Genomic DNA, 20,957 nt, shown 5'->3' with positions numbered 1-20,957 from the left:
AGTGACTGAAATAATAATTTGTTCAGGCAGCAAATTAGGTTCTTGTGCAGGGATGCTGACTCAGTCTTTGTAACAGGGTGAGAAGTTTAAGCAGCTTGAAAGGAGCCAGTGTGGTTAGTTTGGAGATGTAATTAGTATGCCCCAGGACACTCAGCCCTACAAGACATGTACAAGGCATGGTCCACTGGGAAGAGACCGAAGGTTAGACTCAGGATATGCTGGAGAAGGTCTAGTCTGCCCAGTTCAGCATGTTGCTACCACAACCCTCACCAGGAAAAGTGGAAATGATGATAATGATGATGTAGTATTGTATCATAACTTTATTGTAGAAGTAAACCTTTCTTAAAGAAATGTACCTAAGCAAAGCTCTATTCACTTATTCATTTTTTTATTTTATGGTCCATCTAACTTTCTGTACATTTTCTTTATTAAATAAAAAGGAGACAGCTTTAAAGTGCCTGACAGATTAAATTTGGTAAATAGCAAAGTTTAATTGTTAATTTGAGAAGGACAATTGCAACATTTATTAATATTAAACGATGACCTACACCAGTTAACAGTAATATGAAACTGTAAAGGCCTCCTTTTGACAATTTAATGGTATTCAAAACTCAATTTTGCTTTTTTGACAGCCTGGAATGTTATTAGACAATAGGATGTCCAAACAAGAAATGTGAACTTATTATGTCAAATTACAGCAACTCAACATAGGCAGACTTAATGTTTTATGTTATTTTTGATCAATTCCACCAAGCACTGTTTTATGCTTATATAAAATAAAAGAAAACCATGAACAGTGCACAGGGTGAACTTAATTCAGTGAGATATGACATACTTACAGAATGCAGAGTACGACAGCTCATAGTTTACATTCGTGGCACTAACCTCTAATACAGCAAATGACAAAAGGTGCATGACTCATGTAAGGAAGGCCTACACTTACAAAAATTTGACTATTCCTTTGCCGAGAGATTCTACATACTCTGAAATGGAGGTACACTCCTGCAATAATAAAACATATTTAAAACGGCAGTAATCTAGTCATATTAATGCTGTGTTTCATTTACCCCTGATGTCAGGGCAGGGAATGATGTCACACCCAGTGCTGACCGCATTCCTGTAAAACATCTGGAAAAACCAATATGAACACCTCCAGGAAAGCTTTTGTTATGCTTGCTCTTTCAGAATACTGCTGAATACAGTAATGACATGTCCACAGATAGAAGTCAGACAGCACCGATTTAATGAGACAAAGACTTAAGTGGTAATAATTAGCAGTATAATACTACAGTTTTCACCCCACTAAAGTATGCTTTATCTCTTCTTTGTTTGCTCGCTTCTTCACTATAACCTCACTGCTGCTTCCCTGCCTGTGTTGTAAACAGTACAACAGTTCGTGAGGAAATACTTGCCGCATCAGTAAGATCAGCAGTAACAAATGATTCCAAAACCCTTTTCACCTCGGTCTGTCAGAAGTTGCTTTATTTCTGGCCTATACAAATGGCACCTTGCGGGCCACATGCGGCCCAGAAGCAACCTCCAAGTGGTGCTGCCAGAAAAACACATTTGCGAGCCTTCTGAAATTACTACATAAATTCCTTCAGTAGTACAAACCATGAATGTAACACTCCATGTAGCCGAGCAAGATTCAGCCCACAAAACATTGAGTGCACTGATGTGTATCTAAAAGTGGTGGTAGTAATCTGACACAGTGATTTTATTTTTTTGTGACAGTACGCACCAAGTACATTATACCAGCATCTCAGCCACGACATCTGATCGTGGCATCGATTAAATATTAAATGATTATAGAATCAATTATGTGCTGAGCCTTAGTTGTATTCCAGTTTCATCAAGTGGGTGTGAATGTAGGTTTTCGCAAATGTATCTAATTGTTATTGACAATACTGTCTCCGCACTTCTGGTCATACGATTGGCTGGCCAATCACTCACACTCTTCGATCTTGGGGATTCATAGCTGTTATGAAGACAGCCATTGACAGTCCAAGCAAAGAACAAATTAGACAGACTGTTTGATGAAAACATGCAAAAAGTTAAAACTCAATCAAACTAGGCACTAATTACTTTGCAGGAATACATAAAAATTTTTTTTGTAGAATGTAGAGCTTATTATCATCCTGCAGTTAATATTCTTTGAATTTGGAAATTCTGTGTTTGTAATTTTAAACTATCAAGCTCAATATTATACAGTACAGTATGATTATGCAGGTGGCATAATGGTAGTGCTGCTGTTTCACAACAAGAGGATCATGAATTTTGTATCCCGGGTCCTCCACTGCCAGAAGTTTGCAAAGTGTTTTGAGTAGTGAGTAAAGCACTATATAAAAATTATTGTTTATTATTATTATACTTAATTTCAAATTTTAAATGTCATGTTTTTTCACCAAATAAACAAAATATGTAGCAACAGAACTCTCGACCTCCATGTACCTTTGCATTACCTCAAACTTGATCTAAACACAATGCATTGTGTACTGCCACCTTTTTGTTTACAAAAAAGGCACTGCTAATTACACATATAGTGATTTAAAATGAACCCGTGTTCCCTCTGTGCAGTAGACATTGTATTCCTGTGTGTTAGTTACTGTTATCACTTTGATAGCATCGATAGTTCTTTTTTTATTCTTTTAACTGCCCTGTTTTATTATTACAGTTGATTTGATTCAGTTCTGCAAGTCTGATTCAAATAGTTAACCTACAACTTGTCAAACAGACTATGTTGAATTTTGTTTTCTTTCTAAAGCACATTGTTATTGGAGGTAAGAGTAAGAGGGGTTGGGTATTTTCCCCAAACAATTTTCAATCTCAAATTGGCTAAACTTTTTTATTCATATCTAAATTAGACAGTATTTAAAATATGAATATCCAGCAGAAGAATCACACAGAGCTCTCAGTGGTATAAAAATATTTGCCCACTATTGATTTTAATTAGAAACACAGAGCACATCTTCTGTGAGATTCTTTTTACATTTCAAAACTAATTAATTTTGTGTTTATGAGCATTTATTTTTGTACTACTTCTCGCATTCAGCAACAGCCTCTCTCAACTTCTAGCACCTGTATATCCTTAAAAATCATGACACTCCCACAACGGAGGTGTTAAGAATTAAGCAAGAATTATAAAAGTCACAGCATGCCTAATCTATGCCAGTTGACAAAAACTGAAATATGAAGACAGCAGTTATTGTGAGGTGCAAAAATATATAAAGATAAATACTAAATAAATTACTTATAAGGGGATTTCCTTCTGCTAGCAACATTTACAAGACAGTTCTGCTCAGTTTATTGAATGGCAAAAACATCTGTACTTAAATCATTTCCCCAATTCCTGCCAATCTATCACATTGATTCATAAATGGTATGTAAATTCATGTGGACATTTATGCAAACCCTAACTGAATTATTTAATATATACAGTAAATGTAGAATATCATGCTTAAATGCCCTTAACAAAACTAATCTATCAGTTTCACAATTGATTAGTTCTATAGGAAAAGAAATAATTGTTCTTGGCAAGCATTGGGTGCCAAGTGTGACTGTTCACTGGCCAGGGTACCAATACATCCCAGTTTAATGACGTTAAACCAGTTTTCAGTTTTCACTAGTATAGCCTCAGATACCGAGATAAGCCTTTTACACAAAAATGTTAGCAAGCTCCATGACCATGTGTTAAAAAATGAAAATAGAGTAATGGTGCATTTCATAAAACCATGATACAACTTTTAAAGGTTTTCAAAAACTAAATCTTTCACTTTTACACATCTTTAATTTCAATTATTAAATAAATCGTAATTTTTTTGCCTTTATCTAAAAACACATCTATACATATCTTTCAGTTCAAACATAATGGCCAAGTCAAGGGGCTTTGTTAGGATACCATCCATACACAGTATTGCAGCATACAGTGGCATGGCTCTTATTCCTTGCGGTAAGTGTTGTGTTTAGCTGCAAACACTTTTACAACTGCTTCAAGAACACGCAGTTACAGTGGCATGCAAACGTTTTGGGCAACCTTGCTTAAAATGTCTGTTACTGTAAATAGTTAAAGTGAGCAGAAAATGAACTGATCACCAAAAGGCACAAACTTAAAGATGGCACGTTTCTTTTTCAGCATTTTATGAAAGATTAATGTATTGCTTTCATTATGTACAATTGTCGATCAGTTCATCTTCTGCTCACTTAACTATTCACAGTAGCAGACATTTTGGGCAAAGCTGGGCAAGCTCGGATACAGGTCAAACTCTAGACCTCCTAGAGGTAGTAGTGAAGGACAGACTTAAAACAAAACTGAGTGCCATTATGAACAATGTAGCACATCCTCTCTCTGACACACTGAATACTTTCACCAACAATGTATTCAGCAGAAGTGTGTCAAGAAACGTTACTGGGGCTCTTTTATACCAACAGCAATATGTTTGCATAATGCCTCACTGAGACTGTGACAGCCAAGTCAGAACTTTCTTTAAATTTTCTTGCTTTATAGTCATTCTGGTATGTGTTCAGACCAAGTGTGCATGTATACTTATTTATTCACACACCTAAAAGCCAAATTTCTCCTACCGGCAAATAAAATTCTATTACTGGAACTTTTAATTTCTTTACAAATCACCCAAGCTATACACATACATATATGTACATACACATGCACACACACTCAATTAACCCCTACAAACCAATACATAATACATTTACTTTCAAGGTGCATAAAGCAAATTAAGCTCCCTTTCAAATGTTTTTTTCTTATCTATTGAAAATTTGTATGAGTTCACCTGCTTCAGTTTTGAGTTTCTTGTGTTTCCTTGTGCTTTTGGTGTGGGCTGGTGAAGTGCTTGTCCAATTACTGGCACCACTTTCATCACTACCTTGGATCTCTCCTTCTTCCATTTCATCAGAGACCTGCTCTTCCTGGATGGGACTCATGCTCTCTTTCCTGGAGTGCCTCTGGAAGGAAGCAAATTCAGAAGACAAATGAATAAACAGACTAATCCTCAGTACAGATGCAAGTGACATAGATATCAGCCATGTCAATATATTTTTAACTGGACCACACACAGTCTTGTTTTAGCAAAGAATAACATTTATGAAATATTAAGATCTTTGTTGTTACGGTAAGTAGAATGGTGCAGCACCCAAGATGAAAAAAGAACACAGAAAATATCTACACGAAAACAGAAGAGGATGACTACCACCTATCATTCCCTTCCAAAAGCAATGAATGTTGCCATAGTCTAAATTGCTGTAAATCAACCTTACAGTTACCACCAGCATGTTAACCGAAGCTACTTCACCTTTTCCTCTTCTCTAAAATAATCAGTTTGTTCTGGAAGAAACAGAACTGAAACACACTCACAATCACATAGAAATAACAAGGATAGAGGGGGAAACCCAAGAGCATACCAGCATTGTTCCACGAAATAAGGAGGAGGAGGAGAATGGAAACCCCCTCAACCCCAAAACAAATAGGTCCCCAGCTAACAGGGTGAAATGCACAAAAACTGACTAGTCTGAGAGTGCAATTTAGTACCCAGGCCCACAAATATGGAATCGTATTAAGATGTCTGTCAGCTTGATATTGTAACTATGGAATCTTGCATATAAATAGACATAAATGGGGAGGAGGTGAAAACCTTAAGTGCTCAAAGTGACTGAGGAATGAGACCTTTTTTTTTTTAAAATTTATTTATTTTTTTAAATAATGTATTTAAGCTGGCAAGTAGCAACCTCTCCATTCAGACAGAAGGCCTTGTCTTCCTCATAGCAGAACAAACTGATAGAATTACAATGCGACTCAAACCTACTTTAACTATACACACAGCGGTGTACCACTTGAGGATTTTAGACAAACAATTCATTGAAATCCTCATTTGTATCAATATCCATTAACTGTCAATATTTCAAAATTCATTTTCCTTCTAAAGACCTCCTTACACCTCTTCCAAGGGAGGCACCAGAAATCATGAAAAAGATGTCCTGCTAATAACAACCTGCCTAACCAAATCCACATTCACAGATTTCCAAATTACTAGAGATGGTATAGTTTTTGTATTTGCCACTCTAGCCTATATTGCCTCTACAAGCTCTTAACGGTATGCTTTTAGAAACCATTACTCCAACATGCTTACCATGAGTTACTTGGTTGTACCATCGATTCTTCTAAAAAGTAAACAATTAAAAAAAAAAAAAATTGCAGGACATCCATATCCAGGAGTGCAGAAAGTTACAAAATAGTTGGTTACTCAACAGTGTCCTCCAAAATCAAGGGAGACTTCACTCTGCTCATCCTCATTATATTCCCACATTCTAGCCAAAATTATTGTTGACTTTCTGGTTACCAGGAAACATCTCAGTAGACTCTAACCCACTTTCATTCTCTGCAAGGGAACACCCAGTCAAACCCATGAACCCACCCTCTGAAAGTTAATCATTCAGGAAGTATGAATATTTAAGGAACTTAAAACATGCATATACATGATAGCAAATTACATATAACTAAACTTTTAATAAAGATGAAACACTAAAAAATGAAGTATATCTATAGATCTCATTAATGCAAAAAGCCTTAAATATATACAGTAAGACATCTTTTTAAATATATTCAGAGACGTAAAAAGATTTTGTTTAATTCAAATTTAAACTAAAAAAAAGTTTTGTCTTTCATACTTTTATATTATTTAAGATAAAAAAGTTTGTGATATTGAAGGCCAAGTATTTAAAAAAAAAACAAAAAAAACTCAAAACTAGAAATTATTAGATATTACATACTTTCTAGGGAAGCCATAGCTTGGTGAAGTGGACAATGAAGCAGCATACTGTACTTTTAACCTCTTCCTCTCCACTTCTTTCCAGCTGTCCTCTGACCATTTTCTTTTTGCCCGTTTTTCCTCCATTCGTGTTTCAACATACTCTGCATAGGTCTGAATCCGATAGCTTTCTGCGTAACGACTGGTGTTGACAGCTTAAACAAAAAACAACAGTTTAACACTTACAGCACAGCATTTAATGTTTGTGCGTGTACTGTCCCTTATCTTCAATGCACTGTGAGTGGTACAGAATATGATTAGACTTCAGTTGTACTAGACGATGCACATAGAGCACCTGGATAAGAGTCATTGTGTATGTCACTGCTGCTAAGAATTAATACAGAGACATGGTGCATTTTGTTAAGTCATATCACTTTAGGAAACAAATCTGAATAGTTTTAGAACTACTTCAGTTTAGCTCTAAAAGGTTAAAATGTAAAAATGAAATCAAGATGATTATAAAAATAATTAACAAAAATGTAACAACAAAATTCTAGCATTGGTCTTCAGTTTGGAAAGCTTTAGTGACCTACTTATAAATTATCCACTATGACACTAGCATGGTCATCTATGCTTAGTCTTTTTGAAAGATACAAGTATATGGGCATGAAAACACATACACTTAATATAGACAATAAATACAATTACATTGGTAAAAAAAAAATACTGTCATGGGGCAGGGACAATCAACCAGTCCATAGCTTACTCTGACTACAGTTTACACATATTTGCTAGCAATGCTGCCTGATGCATGACTGAGGTATTTTTTCTGTCTCCAATCACATACACATCTATTACTCAGCATTAATGTTTTTTTTTTGTTTTTTTTAAACTGAGGTTATGACTGATTGGTGACATTTCAGAGCTGCAGATTACCCTATAAGGCGCTATAATTAAAGGATGCATCAATAGCACAGTTTGCTTAAAATTATATTGTCAGAAATAACACACTTCAAATTTTCAAGGAAAGAAAAAATGAAAACATTTCTGGGAAAAAAAAAAATTTTCATTTTGCATTGTGTATGCAGTTAACTTTAATTCTATAATGGGAGAAATACCCTGGAATCACAGAACCCAAAATGCTACAACACTAATATTAAAAACAGCTGCTTTTACTATAAACATCACTTCTTTATGTCCCTCCCAACTTATCAGGCCATTTACTTCAATGAAAGGAAGGAAACATAAAACCAAGAGATTATGGTAAAAAAAACAATACTATAAAAATGTCAGTTAAAAGAAGAAAAATAAAATTTGAACTATTGAAAGGCATGTATTAGCGATATTCAAAATGCAACAGTTTGATGTTGCTTTCAAAAGCAGCTTTTGATCTTAATAATGTCTTAGCCAAGCCCTGGAAAACTGCCATTTTTATAAGGGATGAATCAGCAAAATTAAGTAGATGCAAGAAGGTTTTTCTGACATAACACATGTCAAAAAGCATCCTATCTTTTACTTTTTGAAAACGTAGTAAAACTTTCATAGGCAGCAAAAAATAAAATCACCACGATTGATTGAATTTGTAAAAGTTCAGAACCCATTATGCTACTTTACTAGAAAGCAAAATTTAATCGGGACTGTGAAAAAGCGCATATTGTTTACCATGCAGTTATGACAACCTTATAAAGTAATTTGCTATAGTATTTACTGTTGTGCAAAACCTTACCTTTGATACAAGTTAGTAAATTTATTTAATGCAATTCAGCCCCTTTGTGCTTCAATAATAACATTAAAAAAAAAAAAGTATACAGGAAAAGTAAAATAGGCTTGATTAATAAAATGGGGTAAATCTTCTACCAAATAATCTACTACTACTGTTAACATATTTTGTATGGTAAGTATATATTTCCTTTTTTGACCTCAAATCTCTTTTAGCTTTCCTATAAGCAAACTTTTATTTTAGAATCAAAATTTCATTACACCTAGGAGTGTTAATCCCCCACCCTATGATAAAAATAGCAGAAGGCTATGTCACATCTTGCCAGTAATTTTCAGTCATAGCCTTTACCTACATAATCTTAGCAAATCAAAGGCAGTTGGTCAAACAGTTCTGTTGAGCTAGATGCCTAATGTGATATATGCAGTGACTAATACAAACTAGTCTGCAACGTGCTCTGATAAAATCAAGCAGGTTTGATTTTGTCTTTAGTTGTATGGGCAGGCTCCGTATACATGAGAGCTGAAAACCAATGAATGCTCATCAAATAGTACATTATGCATAATGTAGAGAAAAAGAACATCTGCATTTTAGACTTAAACAGATGATCAGATCGTCTATCTAAATAGCAGAATGTAAAAATGAAAAAAAAGCGCAGATACTGCGGCTGAACTCGCTATAGCTGTTAACATTTCATACATCAAAGGCCTCCAAAGGCACTATTGGCTGTCACAAAAAGAGACTAAGCAACTGCACTATAATGTCGGCACTCAGGTGCTAAGATAGACATGGCTAGTGATTTTCAGCCACGGACTGTACGTTGATGTGGTCTAGCGACAAGATCAGCAACTGTGGGTGATAAATTGGACAAACTCCATGACTTGAAGTTGTTATGTGAGATCAGGTTAAAAACAATACTACTGTTCAAACAAACCATTTAACACACTGTAAAGAATAGGCAGAAAATAAAAATTTGCACATATATATTTTTAAAAGATGTATTTTAAATGGCATAACTTATTTTGACACCAAGTGCACAATTCCCTTTTATGTCCTTTATAGATCTCTACATTACAAATTTGCACTGGTCCTCTGTCACTTCAGCCCTCAATACAGCAAAACTTTTCATAAGCAATTTCAGGATAATCAAGACAACACAGAGATTGCATGGTGACAATGAATAAGTGAATTATGTAGATGCAGGGCAACTTATGAGCAATGATTACATCCCATAACTAAAATGGATCTGTCTAAAGATGACCACCTGGATTGATCAACAGCCAAAAGATTTTTCAATCTCTATATAACATAAAAATCCTTTTTCTAAGTGTTTAAAAGCTAATCATCAACTTTTGCTTTAACCTCTACAAATGAACCATGTGAAAAGATCACTTCAAAAAGAGTAATTTTCTAATTAAATTTGTTTTTAGTTTGAGGAATACAATCTATAAAAACATAAGGATTAAACAATGTGGAATTTAAGAGCCAAGACAAAATCAAACACTACGAAGGATACTTCATTCAAAAGGAAGACTAGAGGTCTTAGCACAAACAATACAACTTTCCTTTAACTCTTAAATGTACTTTATTTTATTTAACATAGGTGAGGCACATACTCAGAATGAAGAAAAGCCAACCTTCCCTAGGGCTGCTCTGTGTCAAGACAACACTATTTTCAACATATAATTACTATGTTTCTTTTATCAAAATTTAAAATTACTATTAACTTGTGCAGTAGGATTAAAAGTATTAAAATACAGGTTATGAAGTGAAAACTATATTACATTTTTGGAAACTTCAATTTATGCTAAAAAGCCACCCTTGCATCCTCCCTTAAAATCTCATGGATTTGTGACACAACATTCCATAGTTGTTCTGTCATTATGAGCTCCTATGCATCGACTCAACTTGGAATTTAACTGAGAGATGGCAGGCACAATAGAAAAGGAGTGGCTGCATAATGACTACAAAGAACCAACAGTTTGTATCAGTCTCTAAAATTTAACAGTTTCATAAAGAAAATATTCTGGCAAAATGCAAGAGAGTGGGGAACAATAAAAAAAACATTTTTTCGGCAAGTCATTGTCACACAGGTAGAGTAGGGTGTGTGTCAGATTAAATAAATGTTAAAATGGATGTGTGTTGTCTAAAGATTTTAATTTAAAAGCAACAACTAAAATAATCCAGCAATCCATTAAAATTCGCAATGATGTAATACATTCTATATGATAAATGTTAGCAAAATTAAACATTTTTTCACATTTTATAACATGTTAAATACACTAGAAAGCACACACCATGGGTTAAGATTTTCAGTTAATAGAGATCCAGCTTAACCTTATCATTGAAAGAAAAACAAAAAAAAAAAAAAACCTTAAAATAAGGGACTTTTCCTGGCAGGCAATAAACTCTGAAATGCATCTTATCAGCTTTTATCATAAGATCAAGGGAAGATATTATATATATTTTAACCAGTACAGCAAATACAATAAATTCAATTTCTATTACTTTTCATACATTGAATATTGTATTCTTGTAACAATTATCTCCTAATTAAGCATCATTTGATCATATATCAAATTCTACCTATTTTATATTATTACAAAAAACAAAAAAACCAAACATGTTCTGTGCAGATGGAGTGAGTCAGTATATCTATAGGAAAAGCAAGCCTCAGCAGAATTTTGCTGGGAGGCCGTTACACCACTACTTTTCACATAAAACCAACCATGCTGCAGCAACATCTTTCAATTTCCCATCCTAACTGTGATAACTCTAGTATAACATTTCAGAATGACTGGAATTATACAGGAAGAGCAGAATGAAGCTATCCTATGTTTATGCTACATGTACTCGCAATGCTAACAATGAGTAATTGCAAGGAATAATTTCAGGAGAAAAAACAGGAAAACCCAGCAAAATGATGATTTGGCAAAAGGATGACCACACTAAAAAAATTATAATGCAAGTCATAAAACCATTACTATGCCAAAAGTCAAAAGACAGTAATTTATGAGATTATAGGCAATCTAAAATATTTAAGTCAGATAACAAAATAAAAAAGGGCAAGCAACAGAAGACACCAATGCTGAATCTCTGAAATGTGCCATGGCACTGGATCACCAGAAATGTCTAAAGGGATAATACAAAAAAAAGAATCCTTAGTCTTTTGAATTTTAAATCCTAACCTTATAATGTGAATGGTTAGTATCAATAAGATGCATTTCAAAGATGTCCCCGTCACTTTAGTGACTGTATGATAAATGTTGTACTGTATTTTTCTATAGTAAGCAAAAAAGTAACCCATTGCAATATTAACGAACATAATTTGTCACTCATTACATCAAATCAATTATAGTTTAATATACCATATGCTTGGCATATTAAGTAGGTAAGTTGATAAATACATTAATTAACCTTAACACTCTATACATGCAAGCTTTCAGAAACAACTTGCTTTTTTGATGGAGGGAAATACTAGAAGCAGATACTCATATAGTGGACTCTTTGAGTTAGAACATATTATGATTTCCAAAAAAAAATACTGTATCATTAAAAAAAAATAATTGCCAGAATAATAAATATACCACAAACAGAATAAACATTTCTAAAATTCTTAAACAACTTTAAGGATATAAATATAATAAAGCATATTTAGTGCAAAAAGTATATATTTTTCACCTATGCTGCCAACCTTTCCCCTTATGCTGAATCATTTCTGCCCTCTATGAATTCAGTATTAAGGGAAAAAATGCACAGGTCTATTTCCAGGTTTCATTGCAACAAAAGCTTTTAACTGAAAATACATGTGGCAGAATGCTGGGCAACAAAAATGAATGGATGTCCGTTTCGAAAAAGGACATTGAGTACAACCCTGCAAGTAAGTTTAAAAAAAGGACTTAATGAGTAACAAAACTAAACACCCATCCTTTCATTTTCTCTGCTAAAGAGTTAATTTTATAAAGAAAATGCATTGTATTAATAAAACAGATTCTACCCAGTTAAAAGTTGAGGTGGAATAAGAAAAACACTTTTAAGAAGAATCTAATTAAAACATCACTTCAGCAAATAAGTTAAAATCACTGTTTAAAATATAAAGATATCTAAGGTGGATTTTTTGTATAGTTTGGTGTGTCTAATCTGCCTGTAGCACTTGATGCAGCAACTTTTTTGAGCTCTTGAAATTCAAACACTTTAATTAGAGTGGCTCCTATGAAGAGAGTCACTTAGTCTGCTTAGCCAATACCCAAGTTAAACCAGCAGCCCCTATGGATTATTTTATTTAAAATGTTATTCTATTCTCCACTTTTTAATTATCTAATTTTTTCCAGATACTCAACATGACTCATTTGAAAAGTGCATCCTGGTTTTGATACTGACTGCACTTTCCTATACCTTCTACAAGTAAAGATACATTAAACAGTATATATACAGTGAATATAAAAATATCTTTATTTTCAGGATATTTTACAAATTATCAGTGTGAAGAATAGAGAACTAGCATATGAAAATGGAAGATGAATAGGAGAAGCCAATGTGTAAGACATTGATTGAACAGCCTACACAGAAATGCAGCAGTTCCAGCTGTGAGGGCTAAAAGGTCATAATACAGCTTAAAGTACAAAAAGACTCTCTTATAGTCAAGATAGTCCAGGAATTACTATCCAGTTGTGTGTGAGCCAAGTATTAGAATTTTCCCCATCCCTTTGATGTGGCCTGGTCTGGCTCATGGTATCCTCCGATTGAGCTTGGAGACAGCCTGACTCAGCGGTTCAGACAAGTAGCCCCAGGAGGTATTGAAAGTAGGCAACAACTGCCAGCTCAGTTGAACCACAGGAGCTTCATTATCGCACCTGTTCAGCCAGCTGCATTGGATTCAGTGACTCATTACACCTACGTAAGGGTGGGGTAAATAGGACGACAGAAATAATATCCCCTGTGATTAGCAGGAGGAGGGGAAAAAAGACTGACCACCCGTGAGGAGTAGAACACTGCCATAATAAAAGAATAATTAAATTTTGACACTGCAAATACTTGGTTCAAGATAAAAGGCAAGTCAAGAAAATGAACATCTTGTAAGTTCTGCAAAAATAAAGAAAAATACACAAACTATAATCACATCAATGAAATAAATAAAAAGAATATATTTGGCTAACATTCAGAAACTTCAACATAATGTTTATAAATCATACAATTTTTTGAAAACTCATCTCTGGGGAAAAAATAAAGGCAGAAACATTTAATTTCTTTTATTTCTTTCCTCTCACATAAAACTCCACTGATATTAAAAGCAAACTTATTTTCATTTAATAAATAGGACACTTATCATCTGAGTACAAGATCAGTACTAGGGCAATTCACATAACCACTTTCTTTCTCCCACCAAGAGGCAAATGGCATAGAAACCCAAATGTGCACTTCTCCCTAGTGAGTGTTACAAAGCCAAAAGCCAAGGATGCCTCACACAGAAAAACATTTAATTGCAAAAAACAAATTTCCCCAAGTGTCCTGTCTCAAAAAGAAGAATTTATTTTTTTTGTAGCATCTGTCCGCAGTGTTAACAGTAACTATTTTTTCATTAAATATGTACTAATTTTGTACACTATTTTAGATATGTCCATTTACCTTGACAACCGTTTAAATTGTTTAGGCAATAATGATGGACAGGTGGCTTGAGCTATTGCCATCAATATTTCATGATTTTAATCTCAGGACTCTGGCTAGGGCACTTAAGGACACCTATTGCCTCCATTTTATGCCAAAGTCATGCTGCTATATGGAGCAGGAACTGGATCATTTTTCTGTGGAAAACAAGAAAAAGTTGAAAATTGAACAGAGATTTTTAAATGTTTCCCTATACTGGTCTCTTTATTGTTTCAGGTTCTTTAATAAGATGTATCCTTTTGTCACACAAATAGGTTTAGAGGGATAGCCATGTCGGCACAATGTGGAGTAATTTCCCACTTTTCAACTTCTGCATAATAGTCCTAACCCTGCATGAAATAAGTTTACACCCCCTCCCCAGCTACTGGGTTTCAGAAGATCTCATGACTTACCGTGGAAGCTATTTTGTCTTCAATGTTTGTTAAAGAAACCTAGTAAAAAATGTATTTATCCTTACAAATGAACCCAAATTATTTTTCACATGTCTCCTCAAAAATATTTATTAAACACACACACACATATATACACACACACTCATATGAAAGAGGATAAAAATAAATAAATAAAGTGACACTCACCACCAAAAAAACACAACCCATCCTCTTACCATCTGTCTAAGCAAGGCAGATAAACTATGCTTCAGGAAAAGCTACCACAGTTTCTTAGCCTTAAAAGTAAAGCCTTCAGTGGCATGTCTTTTAAAGGATATATGATGAGAAAACATGCCCTGGTGTTTACATTTATTAAAAAAACAAGACTACAAATTACACATCCCTTGTCTTGTTACTGCAAATTAATTTATACCCAACTGTGTCTAGCATAGGCTAATTTACTTACTTTCCTATCCCTAACAAAGCAACACTTTTGAACTGTACATCAGCTTTTTTTTTTTTTTTGTCCCACAAATGAATGATGTTGCTCGTTGCTAACTGCACACAGATGGAAGCCTCCCCTTGTGCCTTGTGGTTCAAAGGAATGCTGACTCACAGCTTCATCAAAATATTATCTGGGGGTGGCGACCTGCAACACATTATGCTCAACTTAACTCCATTTCATAGGCTTTTGTTGGTTTCCTGTATATAGGGGTTTCAATAGTAGAATGTGTAATGACTCCACATTGACATCCATACATAAGTACATTAAATTGTAGCTGTAATTCTGCTAATGTTTTCCAAAAGACCAAGTACTATAAGGTAAAAAATAAATAAAACACGCAAAGTGAGTGCGAGGATTAAAATTTTCCCACAGAATTTACCACAATTTTTTCCAATAATACAAAGAAAACTAAATAATCAATATTTAAACAATGAAACAAACCGAGCACAAGAATTTTATGATTTTACAAAATTGGTGCAGTTACTGTACAGAATAACATGTGAAATAAACAACTACAACTTAAAAAATATGGAGTATGGAGATAACAGTCACAGGCTGTCTGTGAGCTGATAAACTATTCTGTGTATTTACTTTCATAGATCACAAAATGTTCATAACACTACTCAAAGAGAGGGGTGGGGAGCAGAATCATATATGTATATATATATATATATATATATATATATATATATATATATATATATATATTACACTTCATATTTGTGGTATTTAATATTGCTAGAATTGTATATAACAAATAATATATCTATAAACCCAAAATTAAACAGTAACAAACACAGCTAAGAAATTGAAGTTATTCATTTTTAATATTAATTGATCTGAAGCCACACTGAGAATTCTCTGGAGCACTACATGTAACTTCATTTTGACCTGGGAGGCATACTAGCTTTCCAAGTGCAAATATCTGCATTTTTGGATCTTTCAGATCATATTTTAAAATTGCTTTTTTTGGCCTACAGAATAATGAGCCCCAATAAGAAGTACTCACACCTAATTTCTTATTCCATGCATTTCTGATATGTATTGGTGAACTGTTAAAACTCCAGTGATTATTATTAGATGATAGATTACCAAAACGGAAGTCTGACATTATTTCAAAAAATGCTATACTTGACAGGCACAAATTCTTACTTGGTATATAATGTATATTAATAAGCATTAATGTATTCTTGCACCAGAGTTTTGGATTTGGGTGGCTACCTTGTCATCATCTCTGTGGAGTTTGTACATTCTCCATGCAGATTTGTCATTAACCATCCACTCCAGCTTATCTACTATATGGGAAAAATTCACTTGCCTGGCCAAAAAAAAAGTCGCCACCTGGATTTAACTAAGCAAATAGGTATGAGCCTCCTATTGGATAATTACTGTATGGGCGATTATCTTTCAGCTGGCAACAAGTTATTTAACACCAACTGGTGCAATGAGTTGCTTCTCATTTCTTAAACAACCATGTTGAAAGACACATCTCGTGGTCGTGGAAAAGATGTTAGTCTGTTTGAGAAGGGTCAAATCATTGGCATGCATCAAGCAGAGAAAACATCTAAGGAGACTGCAGAAACTACTAAAATTGGGTTAAGAACTGTCCAACGCATTATTAAAAACTGGAAGGATAGTGGGGACCCATCGAGGAAGAAATGTGGCCGGAAAAAATTCCTGAATGATCGTGATCGGCGATCACTTAAACGTTTGGTGAAATCAAATCGAAGATAAACAACAGTAGAACTCAGGTCTATGTTTAATAGTGAAAGTAAGAGCATTTCCACACGCACAATGCGAAGGGAACTCAAGGGATTGGGACTGAACAGCTGTGTAGCCATAAGAAAACCACTAATCAGTGAGGCAAACCCGAAAAAAAGGCTTCAATTTGCTAGGGAGCATAAAGATTGGACTCTGGAGCAATGGAAGAAGGTCATGTGGTCTGATGAGTCCAGATTTACCGTTCTAGAGTTGAGAATCTTTGGAATGTGCTGGAGAAAGCTTTGCGCAGCGGACAGACTCTACCATCATCAATGCAAGATCTTGGTGAAAAATTAATGCAACACTGGATGGAACTAAATCTTGTGACATTGCAGAAGCTTATCGAAACAATGCCACAGCGAATGCGTGCCGTAATCAAAGCTAAAGGTGGTCCAACGAAATATTAGAGTGTGTGTCCTTTTTTTTTGGTGGCGACTTTTTTTTTGGCCAGGCAGTGTATATTGGTTAGGTTGAATAGTAATCCTAAATTTAACCAGTGTGAATAAGTGTAGGTGTGTTCATTATTGTGCCCTGCAGTAGAATGGCAACCTGACTAGCTTTGATTCCTGCCTTATATCCAAATGTAGGCAGTGATGAAAATGTATTACAAAATGCCTTGCTTATATTGGCCTGAGAGAGAGAGAGAGAAAAAAAAAGTTTAGGTATTTTCTGTCAGTAAAATAATCTGTTGGTCGTACTAGGGTTAAAAATGCAGCATTAAATTCCTTTTAGTCTTTGTACATTCTTATAAAACTGAAATGATGGGAGAGTTCTTGGAATTCAACAAGTGACTATGTTTTAATTGAGCCAAAATTGTTCCCAAAGTCCCTAAACCCTCGTACAATACTATGACTGCATATCATCATAAATTAGTTTTGCCAGTCTGTCATTTGCATTTCTCTGCTTTAAAGCAACCTGCATCCACAACCTCCCTATAACCGTTCCACACCAAATAATTTAATTCAACATAGCTTCATAGAATATTAGTTAACAGGAGAAAGCAGCCTAACTTTTAAATGTATTCTGTTTACAAAATGTTAAGGAGAAAGCAATGAAGTATTCTTTTGTTTTCATTTGATACTGATAAAATATTTATTGCAACCACAATGCTGGTGACTTCTCACTGTGCTTCCTACTTTATGCTACAAAGTTAATTTAGCACTGGCAGTCATATGACAATGTTACTTCAGCTCTGCTATCCTCGCTGTAGCTTAGAAGAAACTAACTGAAGGGGTTAATGAGGTGAAACATTTAACTTTATAAAGTATACAATTACATTTGTTTAATTCGCAAATCTCTTTAATTGAATAATTATTTACTTACATACTTCTTCTTAAATATGAGGAAGTAGCATTTTACTCCCAAAAAGAAAGTTCTGCTGAATCTCATTTGGGATAAAAATTTCACAGATGGCCACAAAACTACATGTGTTATTTTACAGACATTACAGAACCAACCAGGTTTTAAATTGAAACAGCGAATGCAAATAGCATTCCTTTTTCTTTTTTTATTAGTTTATTTCCTATGACTCGTGTATATGTATCTACCTTTAAGAGTGGAGAAATGTATTTAAAATTAATTTCAACAATGAATAAAACTGTAGACAACTTGGACAGGGAATGATTTCTTTCAGCAATTTAAATTTAAAGAGATGGTAAGAGCAAGGATGTAACAGGTTTCGATTCAGCTGACAGCTAATTCTTCTAATGTCATCTAGTTGATTATTAATAAAGTCACTGTTACCGATAAGTGGAATTTTGCCATAATTTTTACATATGAATATGCATTACTTGACAGAAGATACTTTTTTTTTTTTTTTAATAAATAGAATGTAGTATTTAAATAATGATCTCTAGTAGTTCAAATCCCCTACTTACTTCCTGTCATGTGAAGACATTTTATTGAGCAGTCAGTTGCGTGTTCTAGTGGTTCTGGTATTATGTATTATTAGTAGCCTGGTAACTCTGGAGGACATATACAGTATGTCTAGGCTTGTCACAAAGATGAAAATTTTTTTGACAATTGATTGTGATAACAATAACTTTAATTTGGTGAATGAAAAATCGTGAATTCAAAAAACTATGTTAAATGATAGCTGTCAGATAAAAGGATGGTGATTATGAAATAAGTCACAAGAGGCCTATGTATATGGCCACCCCGATCCAGAATGAAACATTGGAATGAAAATTAAAATCTCCTCATGACTAGAGGCTAAGTGAGCATAACTGGGTGTAGAGGTTTTGGTGAAGGTTAATCTAAAGTGAGAAACAAAGCCAATGTGTATAAGAGATGTGGAGGGTTTATGGTTAGGTGGAATGCATATGCTGTACTTTTTAGTACGCAGACCACACTACCTGGTGGACATTTCAAGATCCATTCAGGCAGGGTCTTGTTTAACTCTTAATTTGTTTACCTTTACCATTTCCCTCCATTGAACATTTCTATTAATAAACACACTTTACTTTTGCCTTTTTAAATGCTCATTTTAAACTGAAGGACCTTTAAAGTAGAAACTTGCTCTGTATTGAGCAAATCATTTTGAAACAGTTTATATATACTGTGTAATTTTATACATCAATTTATATATGGGGACATACATATAAAATTCCTTTAAAATTCACCAAAATAGCACAAATAGTCATTCTTACAAAAAGAAATCTTTCCTTATTTTAGTAACTTTGTGTGTGTGTGAATGGAACCTGTAAACAGCTTCTTTGCAACTCTCTCACTTAAAATTAACTTAATTCTTTTTCTTTCTAGTATTTAAAATAAAATAAAATAATAAAATAAAACACATCCAAAAACAAACGCAAAAAAATTAAGCTGAATCAATGGTGTGTCAGAACTCCAAAAAATTATGTCAAAAAGAAAAATTTATTAAACACATAACATTTGACTGTTTTCAGATTTTGAAAACACAGGAAAATCCAGAGAATTATCAAGATTCCCAACAGTATGGATGATTTCTCATGTCATAAACTGAAAGGAGCAATTATTTTTCTAGCAAACATTTAATTTGTTCTCCTCATTTGATATCCTCATTAATACTATATTAAAGATTATAACTGTATATTCTAAGAATTCAAATTATGATTAAAACTGGTTCAAAATGCTTCAAATATTGTACTGAACCCACCACAGCCATTTTTTCCATATGGCTTTTCATCTAAACAGTTATGTTACTTATGTTCATTAACTAGGGGGCTCCGCCCCCTGTTCGCTTCGCTCGCCAACCCCTGGTGTTGGGTAACCCGAAATACATTGATGTATGTATGAGATATATTGGAGTGTACAGGTGTAGATGACGAACAAAGGAAGTAAAGAACCCATAGCATAGCACATTAGAAAGATTTATTGGAATATTTCTTTATACACAACATTTGTAGTAAAGATGGTGTGTTGTCCTTGAATGAGTTTTCCTTGGTATGGAGTATCTATAACTTTAACTTTAATGTCAGATGAACGCCGAACTCTTAAGAAGGCTACATAAAGTTGTCCATGTCCAAATACAGGCTCAGAGAGGTATATGCCAACTCTGTCCATGGTTTGTCCTACGCTACACCTTCTGCATTGCCCTTTCTTTCAACCTCATGTAGCATTTGTATAGACTTAGCTAATGGGTGATTGTTTATGACTTCAGCGACGTTTCTCATTATCAGCTCTGTGCATTGCTTGTTTTCAGGGAGGTTCATTCGTTGATAGATTGCGTCATCTGGATCTAACACGTAGATTTGTGCATATTTGCGTTCGTGATTTGGTTCAGGGTGCACTGTTCCAATCCGATGTAATATTTGTCCACATACGCGAAAGCAGTATGGGCCATTGCCAGCTGGTGGCCTGATATTCACCCCGGTAGATGCAAAAGCAAATGAACTATTGTAGGATCTAATGCAGTCCATAAAGTGTTTACTTTCGGCTACATTGTTAGTTAGAAGCTTCCGTAGATATTCAGGATATTCATCTAAAGGAGGCACTATAACCTGACCCTTTTGACAACAACGTGTAAACTCATTAGCTGTATTGCCAGTTGTTTCTTCAGGGAAGTTAAGTGAATGACAATGACAGCAAATGATATTCATTAATCCTAATGAATGCTCATTAATAGTGGACTCATTACAGAATGCGTTGTCAGCTAATTGGCCGAATTGTTTAGCGGCTGTTTGTCGTTCCTTTCTTTG

The 20,957-nt window shown here is 34.4% G+C and overlaps 1 protein-coding gene and 1 long non-coding RNA gene across 2 annotated transcripts in view; one reads left to right on the top strand and one right to left on the bottom strand.

The window, feature by feature from the left end:
* Nucleotides 1-20,957, bottom strand: part of parn (poly(A)-specific ribonuclease (deadenylation nuclease)) — a 106,244-nt gene that overhangs the window by 3,987 nt on the left and 81,300 nt on the right. The window contains exons 22-23 of the mRNA XM_028813872.2: nucleotides 6,784-6,976; nucleotides 4,791-4,962 (exon numbers count right to left, since the gene is read on the bottom strand). Of these exons, the coding sequence (XP_028669705.2) occupies nucleotides 4,938-4,962; nucleotides 6,784-6,976 (218 nt within the window). The 3' untranslated portion in view covers nucleotides 4,791-4,937. The remainder of the gene's footprint in view (nucleotides 1-4,790; nucleotides 4,963-6,783; nucleotides 6,977-20,957) is intronic.
* The window catches only part of LOC127529601 (uncharacterized), a 113,195-nt gene that overhangs the window by 86,212 nt on the left and 6,026 nt on the right, over nucleotides 1-20,957 (top strand). The gene's annotated exons all lie outside the window — the stretch shown is intronic.

The sequence above is a fragment of the Erpetoichthys calabaricus genome, chromosome 11 (assembly GCF_900747795.2).
Source record: "Erpetoichthys calabaricus chromosome 11, fErpCal1.3, whole genome shotgun sequence".
Lineage (NCBI taxonomy): Eukaryota > Metazoa > Chordata > Cladistia > Polypteriformes > Polypteridae > Erpetoichthys > Erpetoichthys calabaricus.
The sequence above is the reverse complement of the archived record's forward strand: the minus strand, read 5'-3'. Positions and strand labels throughout refer to the sequence as shown.